Source organism: Protopterus annectens, chromosome 8.part0 (assembly GCF_019279795.1).
Source record: "Protopterus annectens isolate FY-2018-M chromosome 8.part0, PAN1.0, whole genome shotgun sequence".
Taxonomy (NCBI): Eukaryota; Metazoa; Chordata; order Ceratodontiformes; family Protopteridae; genus Protopterus; species Protopterus annectens.
In genome coordinates, this window is record NC_056741.1 from 1,735,971,162 (window position 1) to 1,735,984,826 (window position 13,665).

The 13,665-nt window shown below is 45.2% G+C and overlaps 1 protein-coding gene across 1 annotated transcript in view; it reads left to right on the forward strand.

Annotated features, from left to right (window-relative positions):
- PDCD5 (programmed cell death 5) overlaps window positions 1-13,665 on the forward strand; it is a 473,710-nt gene that overhangs the window by 25,739 nt on the left and 434,306 nt on the right. Inside the window, exon 2 of the mRNA XM_044079507.1 lies at window positions 4,488-4,549. Coding sequence (XP_043935442.1) covers window positions 4,488-4,549 — 62 coding nt within the window. The remainder of the gene's footprint in view (window positions 1-4,487; window positions 4,550-13,665) is intronic.

Below are 13,665 nucleotides of genomic sequence, written 5' to 3' on the forward strand. Positions count from 1 at the left end.
TCCCCCTCCTGACAAAAGGCCAAGGCAAGACACTGACTATGATTCCTTTGATCAGGTTTCTATTTCCTCTGATTCCTCTTCTGATCAGGGATACTCTCTCCCTCCCTATGAGGACTCTGATGCAGAAGAGTCTATACCTTCAGCCTCTCCACCTGAGGATTATTATTTTGGGGAAACCCTGCACACCATGAGGGAGCATTTCCATTGGGAGAGCCAGGATTATTCAGAATCCAAGAGAAGGCTCAGAGACTTTCTTTTATTGCCTCAGCACAGGCCCCTAGCTATTACCCCTGTGCTTGATATTGTTGATGATGTTTTCTCTGAATCCAGTCTGTCTCCTGACTCTCTACTCCCTGCACCAGTCTAGCCAGACAGGTACTACAGGGTCCCTGACTCTCATAAATTTCTTTACAAAAACCCTGCTGCAGATCCAGAAACAATTTCTCAGGGTCCTAAAGGGGTTAAGGCTTCCACTGCTAAAAATCCTGTCCCCTCGGATAGGTATTCCAGAGCTCTGGATAGATGGGGGGAAAAAAAGTTTACACTTCTGCTACTTTAGCTGTAAGGGCTTTAAATTGCCAGTTTCACATGCTTAAATATCAACAGTACCTCATGTCCTTGTTAAAACAGAAAATGGTTTCAAACTCAAAGTCCTGACAGTAAGGAAATGCAGGATTTATTGCATGCAGTTGAACAAGTGGGAAAGCATACTCTACAGTGTGGTTTTGATTCATTAGAGACTTCTTGTAGAGCCGCAGTTACAGGCTCTTTTATTCGAAGGCATGCTTGGTTGAAAGAACAAAGTTTACCTGAACATGTTAAAGTAAAATTATTGGATGCTCCACTACAGTATGATACTTTGTTTGGTGTTAAGGCAGAAGAGGTGTTAAAGAAAATGGAGGATAAAGCAAAATCATTGCAGACAGTAAAGGATTTCTTACAGGTTCAGCCACCTAGGTTTAGCAGAAACTGGCCTTCAAAAAATTGGTCCTTTCCGGTGTCAGACAGGCCACAAAGAGGCAGATACAGATGCCCAAGAGGCAGATCTCCGCCCCAAGGCTCTTGCAGACCTAAACAATGGGGTGCTTCAGCCCCCAAAGGAGGAGAAGACCAATCACAACCTTATAGGAAACAGTCACAATGACTTCCCTCTACACATGCCAAGCACTTACCTTTTGGCAGCACCCCTAGGGGGAAAGCTAGCACTTTTCTCAAAAAATTGGCATATAATCATCCAGGACAAATGGTTACTGAATATTGTTTCTCAAGGTTACAGGTTCCACTTTCACACGCTTCTAAAATCAAAAGGTATGCCGGACCTGCCACAAAACCAATGGGCAGAGGCACAAAAACAAATTGCTGCTCTCATGGACATGGGAGCTATTCAAAGAGTACCACAGCAAGAACAGGGGCAAGGATTTTACTCAAGACTTCTTAGTACCCAGAAAGGACAAAGCCTGGAGACCAATACTGGACCTGTCAATCCTAAATACTTTCCTGGATGTTCCAAAATTCAAAATGTTAACACTACAGCAACTTCTACCCATGCTGGGGAAGAAGGCTTGGCTAGTTACTTTGGACCTCAAGGAGGCATACCTGCATGTCCCAATCAGACAATCTTGCAGAAGATGCCTCAGATTCATAGCAGGCTCAATGCATTACCAATTCAATGCACTGCCCTTTGACTTCTCTACTGCGCCCAGGGTCTTCACAAAATGCCTGGCACCAGTGATTGCATTTTGCAGACAAAAAGGAATTCAAATATATCCCTACTTGGATGACTGCCTTATTCAAGCAGAGAGCAAGGACATTCTTCTAAAGCATCTGACGTTTGTAAAAAGGTTACTAATTTGCCTAGGGTACACTAAACGAAAAGAAATCAAAACTAGTGCCCTCTCAAGAGATAATACTCCTGGGTGCAAGCTTACATACAACTGCCCAGATGGCTTATCTCATGCCAGACAAACAAAGGCAACTGACTCATTACTTTCAAATGATGGCAACAAAGACCCAGCTCCCTGCAAGAAAAATTCTGTAGGTCCTGGGCTTCATGGCGTCCTGCATTCTACTAATTCCATATGCAAGACTGCATATGAGGAAACTACAGTGGTATCTAAAAAGTGTTTGGTCTCCACATTGCCACAGCCTGGAGACGATCATAACTTTAATTCCGTGCCTACAACCGGAGTTTTGATGGTGGTCCCAGGCCTGTCACCACAACAAGGGACAGCCTTTCACCTTACCCGCAGCCAGGCAGACAGTAACAACGGATGCATCGGATTATGCCTCGGGGGGGCACATATGGCAGGAAAATGTATTCAGGGCACATGGCCCAAGGAACAAATGCATCTTCACATCAATCAGAAAGAGATGCTAGCTGTACAGAATGCCCTGGCAGCTTTCAAGGACCTACTACATCCAGGACCACTACTAATAAAGATGGACAGTACCACAGTTATGTGGTACATAAACAAGCAAGGGGGACACATTCCTACCCCCTATGCAGGCAAGCCATGACTTTGTGGAACACAGCACTGACCTATCAAGTACATCTGCAGGCACAATTCCTGCCAGGAATAAAAAAATACACTGGCAGACAAACTAAGCAGAAATCTCATGGATCCTCACGAATGGAAACTAAATCCACAGGTGTTCAGCATGATAACAAGGAAATGGGGACGCCCAGACATAGATCTTTTTGCCTCCCCTCACAATTGCCAACTACAGAAATTCTGCACAAGAACTTTACTCTCAAGCATGGAAAGTGGATGCTCTATCATTCAGCTGGAAAACCCTGACAGTTTATGCCTTCCCTCCAATGCCTCTTCTTATCAAAGTGCTCCTAAAAGTCAGACAAGAGAGGCCAAAAATGATCCTGATTGCCCCAGAGTAGCCACGCCAGCACTGGTACCCAATCCTAAAGAGCTTGTCTCAAGGCCCAGCCTGGCCTTTACCTCAAATTCCTCATCTTCTGACTCAACAAAACAATCAGATTCTGCACAGTCAACTCATAGATTCATAGATTATTACTAGGCTAACTGCCCTCATGGACCATTTTAAGCCTAGCCAATTACCCTCTGTGAGAATCAAACCCTGCACCTTGTGTTTCTAAGGTAAGCACCTCAATCATTACGCCACACTAGACAGAACAATTACTAGTGGCATGTGCCACAGCATCACAAGGAAAGGCCATCTCCAAGCAGACTATTTCAAAGTGGATAGGTCACTGCATTCATTTCTGCTACTCGCAGCATGGCAAACCAGTGCCTAAGGGCATTAGGCCACATTCAACCAGAGCTACAGCCACTTCTGCAGCCTTTCTCAGGGGAGTACCAAACAAAGACGCCTTAGAGGCTGCTACTTGGAGTTCAGTGCGTACCTTTACAAAACATTACAATCTGCCCCTTTACTCTAAATCCAGGGCAGGCTTTGCCACTGCAGTTCTGCAGGGCCTCATAGCCGCTCCTAATGCTGTCTAGCTCCAGCCACCCAACCATAGCTTTGGGACTCAACCCAAATGTAATGACTGCAAAAGTGAAACACGAAGAACATAGTACAGTTGTGTACACTTACCATAAATGTAGATGTTCGAGAGTATTCACTGTTGCAGTCCAGGTTACCCACCCACCATCCCCCTTATTTTTGCTGGAACTTATCTTTACTTCTCTAATCTATACAGCCTAGGTGGTGTATTTGCTTATAAATGAAGGTAAAGCTTATTTTGGTGCATGTATGTTTTATTTACATAATTTTAGCCTACCCTTTTGGGGGCACCTGACATCTGGGGCAAGAAAAACTGAATAAAATGGCTTCAGCTGCATCTTATATACCCCTGACGACCTGACGTCAGGGAAGAGACGACGGCAACTGACGCAGGACCCAAGACTTTGCCAGCAGGATAACCCAAATGTAATGACTGCAAAAGTGAATACACTCGAACATCTACATTTATGGTGAGTGTACACAACTGTACTTTATTTGTCATGTGACTTAGTTTGTTGAGGTTTTAGAATTACATTATTTAGTCTGAAAAAGTCTCATTGTTTCACAGATAAAAGCGCTTACTTTTAATGTGTTTTAATTTGGTTTTATTGCTGGCTTTTTTTGTTTCAATTTTTATTTGTTCGGCTTCACTGTTAGTTTGACTAATTCTGAGCAAATCACTCTGGACTACTTAGTCTTCTCACTGGTCTAGGGCACTTGCTTTTGTAACAACCTGTGAACTCTACATAGACAGATTTTTACTCTGAAGTGTTGTCTCTTAATTGATGTGCCTTAAGTAGGATACTGAGATCAAGAGGTGAGGGTAGACTAAAATCCTTAATCTATTTATTGTCAACATTTTCTTGATATGTGGTTTTTTTTAATTGCAAATGTCTTCCATGATTACATTTTTTGAAGGAAAATGGTCTATGGTCATAATGAGCTGTTAAAAGAAGCAACAGTGCTTTTAATCTGAATTTAATGTGAGTGTTTTTTTGTTTTAGGGAGGCTGAAATGAGAAATAGTATTCTTGCACAGGTTTTGGAACAATCGGCTCGTGCTAGATGTAAGTAATATAGCTGCACTTTTTCCAGGGTTCTGTGGCTTGAGATGATGCATTACTGTTAGGATCATACTTAAGACACTGTTATCCGTAATGCCAAGTGTTCATCTGCATCACTGAGATGTTGCACAGTTCTGTGTTTATTTAATCTTTGGAATAACTTGCCACGTCATACAGTAAGTTTTATAGGTTGGCAGCACTAGATTGACAGACTGTTAGTGGTTAGCATGCAAGGCCCTTTCACTGAACTTTGCAGTTCCATAACTATATTGCTATTCTATGTAGGTGATCCTATCCCTTATTTCTTTCTAGTTATTGGATCAGGATCAGTTGATCTTCACTGCTGCTTGATTCAACTTGTCATGATGCACTCCTGACTTAATTTTTAACAAAAACTGTAAGAGAGGTTCCTGTGCATATTGCATCTCTGCAGTGATGGTAGAGTCTGCTACTTGAGGTTGATCATGGGGTCTGATGACAGAATACGTTTGTGCTGTAAAGAAGCCTGTAACAAGCATTTAGTGACGGCTACACAGCCTTTATAGGATTCTGCGACACATTGTTAGTGAGCTACATTTTTGATTAAATGTTTTGTTGCCATTCCGTCTACTGAGTAATTAGCATTACGTTGAACTTCCAAACAGTTACCTAGTAGTTGGTCCATCATGAATCCTTTTCTTTCAACAGTCTGTGAATTACAGAGACTTACCAGCACTGTTTTTAGCAAAGCTGCTAGCCCAACTAATCCAAGTCATGGAGACTCATTTCAAAGAGAAGTTTAATTGTTTCTTGGTTTCTAATATGAAAAGAGCCGTTTATTGTAGCTGATGTATAAGATGTTCATCGTGTTACACTGCTGCAGTCATTACACTTGGGTTATCCTGCCATCAGGCGGTTCCCCAGTCAGCCCGAGTTCCAAAGTCTTGGTCCGGCGTTGGTTGCTGTCGCCTCCTCCCTGATGTCAGTGCGACAGGGGTATATAAGATGCAGCCAACGCCATTTTCTCCAGCCTTTCTTGCCACGCGGTGCCCGAAGCAAAAGCAGTTCGCAAGTGCTGGTCGGCAGTCTCCTGAGATTTTCATTCCGAATCTAGAACCGAAGTCTTCTACAAAGCTAAGTACCCCGTTGGGGAAACTTTTTCTTGCCTCAGACCGATGTCAGTAAAGTTAATAACTGTATATCTTGTGGGAAGCAAATACCTCATAAGGATATCCATTCCTATTGTATCCCATGCCTAGGCCCAGACCATGACGTCACTGGTTGTCTGTTTTGTGCTAGGTTTAACAAGCGCACTATTAAACGTCGGTTTGATTTTGCCTGACATTATTTTGGTAGAAAATTAAATTATACCATGCCGTCAGAACTTCCGACGACTGGAATACACAAAAAGCGCAAAGACAAGGATAGGCATCAGAGGCCCAAAACTGACGACGAAGCCTCTTCTAGGCCAGTCGCCAGTTCTCCGGTTTTCAGCGAGGCGCCTTCGCAGCCCCTGACGACCGCTTCTGTAGAACCACAGGCCGCCTCTGACTCCCACGTGGAGATGGCTGGGCCTTCGGACGCACAAGTTATTCAGCTTTCCGAGACTAACCTTTCAGAGGGATCCGGAGTAGCTGAGCAACCCACAGCTTCAGAGGGTGTCTTCAGACCTACTCAGTTAAGCATTAAACCCTCAGCTAAGTCTAAGCCTCCTTTAAAATCAAAGAAACAAATACAGCATTCTCCAGGGCAGGCCTCCATGCCTAAGAAACAAATGCTCAAAATGGCCGAAGACCTAATCACTCTGATCAGGGGGTCCCATCCCCCTCCTGATAAAAGGCCTAGACAGGATGCAGACTATGACTCATCCGACCAGGTGTCCATCTCTTCTGATTCATCCTCAGACCTAGGATACTCTTTACCCCTTATGAGGATTCTGATGCTGAGGAATCAATTCCATCAGCCTCACCGCCTGAGGACTACTCCTTTGGGGAAACCCTACATACCATGAGGGAGCATTTCCACTGGGAAGGCCAGGATTACTCAGAACCCAAGAAAAGGCTCAGAGACTTCTTTTTATTACCTCAACACAGACCCCTTGCTATTCCGCCAGTATTAGATATTGTGGATGATGTGTATACTGAATCCAGCTTAAATCCTGATTCCTTACCTCCAGCCCCTGTTAAACCTGACAGATACTACAGAGTCCCTGACTCACATAAATTTCTGTATAAAAGCCCTGTAGCTGACCCTGAAACTTTTTCTCAGGGACCCAAAAAAGTTAAGGTCTCATCAGCCAAGAATCCAGTTCCCTCTGACAGAGATTCCAGAGCATTAGACATATGGGGAAAGAAAGTATATATGTCTGCAACTTTAGCAATTAGAGCCTTAAATTGCCAGTTTCACATGCTAAAATATCAGCAATTTTTACTGTCTCAGTTAAAACAAAAAAATGCTACCAGAATCAGATCCTCCTAATTTTAAAGAGATGCAGGATTTATTGCATGCAGCTGAACAAGTGGGAAAGCATACTTTAAAATGTGGTTTTGATTCTCTAGAGGCCTCCTGCAGAGCAGCAGTTACAGGCTCTGTCATTAGAAGACATGCTTGGTTAAAAGAAAATATGTTACCAGATCATGTTAAAGCAAAATTATTGGATGCACCTTTGCAGCAGGATGTGTTATTTGGAGTTAAGGCAGAAGAGGTATTAAAGAAAATGGAGGATAAGGCAAAATCTATGCAAATGGTGAAGGATTTCTTACAGGTTCAGCCTCCTAGATTTAGCAGAAACTGGCCAACTAAGAATTGGTCCTTTCCAATTACAGACGGACCTCAAAGGGGAAAATACAGACGTCCAAGTAGTAGAGGTCAAACACAAGGTCCTTATAGGCCTCGACAATGGGTTGCATCAGACCAGAAAGAAGGGGAAGACAGGCCCCAACCATGTAAAAAGCAGCTCCAATGACTTCCCACTACAGCTGCCAAACAAATCCCTCTTTGCAGCTCCCTTGGGAGGAAAACTGGCACTCTTCTACCACAGTTGGCAGATGATCACCAAAGACAAATGGGTTCTCAACATTGTATTTCAAGGTTACAGGTTCCACTTTCACACTTTGTCAAGGTTAAAAGGAATGCCAAATCTGCCACCAAATAGATGGGCAGAGGCTCAAAAACAAATTGCAGCACTCATGGATATGAGAGCTATTCAAAAGGTACCATCACAGGAGCAAGGACAATGATTCTACTCAAGACTTTTTCTGGTACCCAGAAAGGACAAAGCCTGGAGGCCCATTCTGGATCTTTCATCTCTAAACACTTACCTGGATGTTCCGAAATTCAAAATGTTGACATTACAGCAGCTTCTTCACATGCTGGGCAAGAAAGCTTAGCTCGTGACTTTGGACCTCAAAGATGCATACCTGCATGTCCTTAGACAAAACTACAGAAGATACCTCAGATTCATAGCTGGTTCAATGCACTACCAATTCTCTGCACTGCTCTTTGGCTTATCTGCTGCGCCCAGGGTCTTCGCAAAGTGCCTGGCACCAGTAATTGCATTTTGCAGACAGAAAGGAATTCAAATTTATCCGTACCTAGACGACTGCCTGATTCAAGCAGAGAGCAAGGACATTCTTCTAAAGCATCTGGCGTTTGTAAAAAAGTTACTAGGTTGCCTGGGGTACACAGTAAACGAAAATAAATCAAAACTAGTGCCCTCACAAGAGATTATATTCCTGGGTGCCAGTTTGAACACAACGGCCCAGATGGCTTATCTCACGCCAGACAAGCAAAGCAACTGACTCAATACTTTCAATTGATGGCAACAAAGACCGAACTCCCTGCAAGAAAAATTCTGCAGGCCTTGGGTTACATGGCATCCTGCATACTACTAATTCCATATGCCAAACTGCATATGAGGAAACTGCAATGGTACCTAAAGAATGTATGGTCTCAACATTGTCAAAGTTTGGAAACCGTTATACCACTAATCTCATGCCTTCAACAGGAGTTTCAGTGGTGGGCTCAAGCTTGTCACCTCAACAAGGGACAGCCTTTTACACAACCCACAGCCAGGCAAACACTGACAACAGATGCATCGGATTATGCCTGGGGGGCACACATGACAGGCAAATGTATTCAGGGCATGTGGCCTGCAGAACAAAGGCATCTTCATATCAATCAAAAAGAGATGCTAGCTGTGCAAAATGCCCTTATAACTTTCAAGGACCTGCTACATCCAGGACAACTACTGATAAAGACAGACAACACTACAGTTTATGTGGTACATAATCAAGCAAGGGGGCACTCACTCCTACCCCCTATGCAGACAAGCCATGACCTTGTGGAACACCGCTATAAACCTTCAAGTTCATCTGCAAGCACAATTCCTGCCAGGAGAGAAAAACACACTGGCAGATGACTTAAGCAGAAACATCATGGATCCCCACGAATGGGAATTAAATCCACAAATATTCAGAATGGTAACACAGAAATGGTGGAGCCTGGACATAGATCTGTTTGCATCCCCAATAAACTGCCAGCTACAAAAATTCTGCACAAGGAGTTACCATCCACAAGCATGGAAAGTGGATGCCCTCGCATTCAGCTGGGAGAACCTACAAGTATACGCTTTCCCACCACTACCTCTCCTGACAAAGGTACTCCTAAAAGCCAGGCAAGAAGAGCCAAAGATGATCCTGATTGCACCAGACTGGCCACGCCAGCACTGGTACCCAATCTTAAGGAGCTTAGCACAAGAACCACCCGGGATTTTGCCTCAAATCCCACATCTGCTGACTCAGCACAACAATCAAATACTACACAGCCAGCTAAAGACCTTAAATCTAGCTGCATGGAAGATTCCATAGTCAAGCAAGCACTGCCTCTCTCCAAAGCTGTTATGGCTGTCATTCTGGATGCCAGAAGGCCAAGTACCAGGAAAGCCTATTTGGATAAATGGAAGAGATTTTGTGCCTGGAACCAAGCTCACAGCCTTGACCCTCTTGTCCCAAACATTCCTCAGATACTACAATACTTAACTGAGATGCCGGACAAAGGCCTCTCCTTCTCATCCATCAAGATCCACGCCTCTGCCATCTCTGCTCATTACAACACGGATCCAACAATTTTCTCTAATCCTCTGTTAAAACAGTATCTCAGAGGGGCTAAAAACATATGACCGCCCCATAGAGCACCTGCTCCAATTTGGGACCTCAACTTTGTTTTGGAAAATCTAACTTTACCTCCTTTTGAGCCAGCTAACACAGCAGAATTAAAATTATATCTCTTGGAAAACTGCTCTGCTCTTGTCAATAACATCAGCACGAAGAGTTTCAGAATTACAGGCACTAATGGCAGTGGAACCTTTCCTCATTTTCCACCAGGACAGGGTGTCTTTAAGAACTAACCCTACATTTATGCCAAAGGTGGTATCCAGTGTGGCTCTAAACCAAACTATTCACCTGCCAACTTTTTATCCTAAACCACAGGGAGAGAGACTACTGTACTCTGGACATTCACAGGCAGTTACGCTTCTGCTTGGACAAAACCAAAGCTTTCAGAAAATCTGAGCAATTATTGGTAGCATATGCTGCAGGAGCACAGGGAAAAGCCATTTCAAAACAGACTATTTCAAAATGGATAGGACATTGCATACGTTTCTGCTACACATACCATGGAAAACCTGTACCTAGCAGCATTAGATCTCACTCCACCAGGGCAACAGCCACTTCAACTGCCTGCCTCAGGGGAGTACCTACCGAGGATATTTATGAAGCAGCAACTTGGAGTTCTGTGCATACCTTCACCAAGCATTACCATCTGCCTCTGTACTCTAAATCCAGAGCTGGCTTCGCCACTGCAGTACTGCAGGGCCTTATAGCCACCCCTAATGCCTTATAAAACCAGCCTCCCTACCTCAGCTTTGGGATTCCACCCAAGTGTAATGACTGCAGCAGTGTAACACGATGAACATAGTACAGTTTTGTACCTACCATAAATGTAGATGTTCAAGTGTATACACTGCTGCAGTCCAGGTTACCCTCCCTCCTTCCCCTCTTACTGGCTGGTACGTACCTATGTCTTCTACCCTTACTACCTATGGGGAGTATTTGCTGGTAGCTGTAAGATGTTTTTTGCCTTTCTTGTGTATGTTTCATTAGCAATTGGAATTGTATACCTATTTGGAGGCACCTGACATCTGGGGCAAGAAAAACTGAAGAAAATGGCGTCGGCTGCATCTACAATATAGAAAAAAAGTTGAAGCATTGGAACAGAAATGGATTTTATTGTTGGATGCTGAAAAATTTCCAGGACGAAATGGTGCTTTTTCTGTGAAACCCTTTCTGAAAGTATTAGTTTTAGATAAAGTATTTATTTACACATATATGTGTTTTTTATATATATCTAAATCTTTGTAAGTTGTGTGTGTTTATCTATATCTAATCTATATATATATATATATATATATATATATATATATATATATATATATACATACACATATATATATAATGTTAAGTTGTCAATCTCGCCTTCATTCTTGCTGGATGGGTTCGGAGCCGATCCTCGGCTCCGACTCGGCACTTGCTTTAGCTTGAGAACTCCTTTTACCAGCTCGAGGCAACCCTATATCCCAGATCTTGTTTGCCGCTTAGCGAAAGAGGTCTCCTTTGCCAGCTGAGGTAAGTAATTTTCTTGTCAAAAGAGAAAAGCTTAGTTAGGGTTTTATTTCCCCCTTGTATCCATTTTTATAGTCTGTAGTGTGTTACAGCCCACCCTATTCCCTTATATTTCAAAACTTTTTATTTCCTTTAGTGTAAAAGTTTAGTTAGGCCTAAACCCCATTGGTTAATCCCTTCCTGTGTGTTGTGTGTGTTAGGGGATTAATTTTGTGTGTTTGTTGGGGTTTGTGTGTGACTTCCTCCTAGGATTATGTCTAAGGAAGGCAAGGTCTCAGGCTTCAAGAAGTGTGACTCGTGCTGTCAGAAAATGTCTCTGACAGACTGTCACACTTCTTGTGTTTACTGCCTGGGGCCTTTGCACCTGCAGGACTCCTGTGCTTTGTGTCACTCTTTTAGCCAGAGAGTCCTGCAGGAACGGAGGAATAAGCTTATCCTCCGTGGCTTACTTAAGCCAGAAGGTTCTCCCTCTAAAGCAGGGTCTGGGAAACCTTCTAAGCCACCGAAAGCTCAGGCTTCAGTATCCAAGCATCCTCCGGTGGCTCCGGCTCCGTCGGAGCCGAGATCGGCTCCGGCTGGAACCGATCTATCTACTTCAAAAGTAGTGGGTTCGGCACCGACTGGTTCCGACACCTTGTCTACTGTGGCCTTGTCGGCACCGGCTGGAGCCAACACCTTATCCAGCATCGGAGCCGAGAAACCTTCAGCTCCATCTGGAATTCAGGGGACTTCGTCTCCGATGACTTCGTCCCAGAAGAGATCTCGGTCCCCTTCGTTGCAGAGTATCCACTCGGCTCCGGGGTCTCCTCTTTTGTCTGAGCGGAGCCATCGGAGCCGATCTTCGAGATCTTCCAGGCTGTCTGACCACGACTTAGAGAGGGTGGTAAGCAGGCTGTTGAAGTCGCAGGCACTGGCCCAAATGCTCCATAGCCCGTCTCAACAGACTTCGGCTATTGCCTCACCCCTTGAACTTCCTCCTCCGACTCCACACCAGAGTTCGGAGCCGGAGCTTCTCGGGACAGTGACTGTTTCGGCGCCGGAGCCGATACAACCTTCGGCTCCGCTCCTTGGCTCCGATCTCCTCCTTGAGGCCTTCCTTGAGGGATCCGACGCGGGTTTCCTTGTCGGCCCGAGGGCTAGTGGCATCGACCCTTGTCCGACCCGCCTCCCTCTCGGAGCTTCGCTTTGGTAAGCTCGGCACCGACATCGGCCTCGGAGCCTTCCTCTCAGTGGAGCCGGAATTCCTGTATCCTCGGAGCGGGATATTCCGCCTCCCGGGAGGGGAGCCTTTGAGGTGATGAGGAGTGTCCTGGCCTCTGAGCCAGGTCAACGGTCCATCCCTCTAGCTCCTCCCTCTTCAGTGCCTGTAGACGCCTCTTGCCAGCCTCTTGCTCTCAGGCCCAGGGATCCATCGCCCCAGGTTTCCCCATTGGGAATTTCCTCCTCTTCCAAGTTTCTCCTGATCCAGCAGGTGAACCCCTCGGAAGAGGACGTGTAAGAGGAAACACACAGACTCCCGAGTCTACTACATCGGATACCGACTTAGATGAGTCGGAGGGTTCCCCATCCCCTCTGAGGATGTCTCCTTTTCAGACATCCTTGAGCTCCTCAAACAGAGGGGGAATTGGCCATCCATTGATCCCTCCGAGGATGAGTCGGTATAACTGGAGGCTTTTGGATCCCGACCCTCCACCTCCTGGGTGTCTCCGCCTTTCGACCCACTTATGCAGGTAGTGGCTCGGAAGGCGTGGCTCCAGATTCTGTGGAACCTGTCCCCAGGAGACCATCCAAATTTATCACGGCCCCTACGGACAAACAGTTTCTTTCCAAGGGCGTCTCTGTGGATGCTATGGTGGTGGTGGCGGCCACTAAGAAGGAACTGGTGGATCCTTCAGTACCTGTCCATCCTCCTAACAAGGATTCTAGGACCATGGACAGGTATGGAAAGCGGATGTTTTCTTCAGCGACCTTTGCTATGCGTTCGCTGAACTACCTTTGTCACTTCACCAGGCTTCAAAGAGATATTCTCAAGGAACTGGGTGAAGTGGTCCAGGATCCTTCTGCTGCTGGGGCTCAAGAAAAGATTGCCTCACAGCTAGCAATCCTGAATTCCCTATCCAACTCCTCCATGCGGCTCATATCCTATGCGGCCGATGGAGCAGGGCCGCAGGCACAGGAGTTGCTCTTAGACGCCAAGCCTGGATGCGGCTTTGTAATTTTGCGGACCCTTTAAGGCCCTTCACCAATACCCCTTTGATGGTTCGGCTTTGTTCGGACCTCAGGTGAAGGATACCTTGACCAGGTGTGAGCAGGACGGTAAAACTTTCTGCCGTTGGAGTCCATTTTTCCACTCCTCCTAGACCATATCCCAAGGGTCAGAAGGGGGGGAAGATGTGGTTCCGCAAAGCCCAAGGAGCTACACCGACACACGTGGTCAGTTTACCCCAGAGGCAGAGGGGT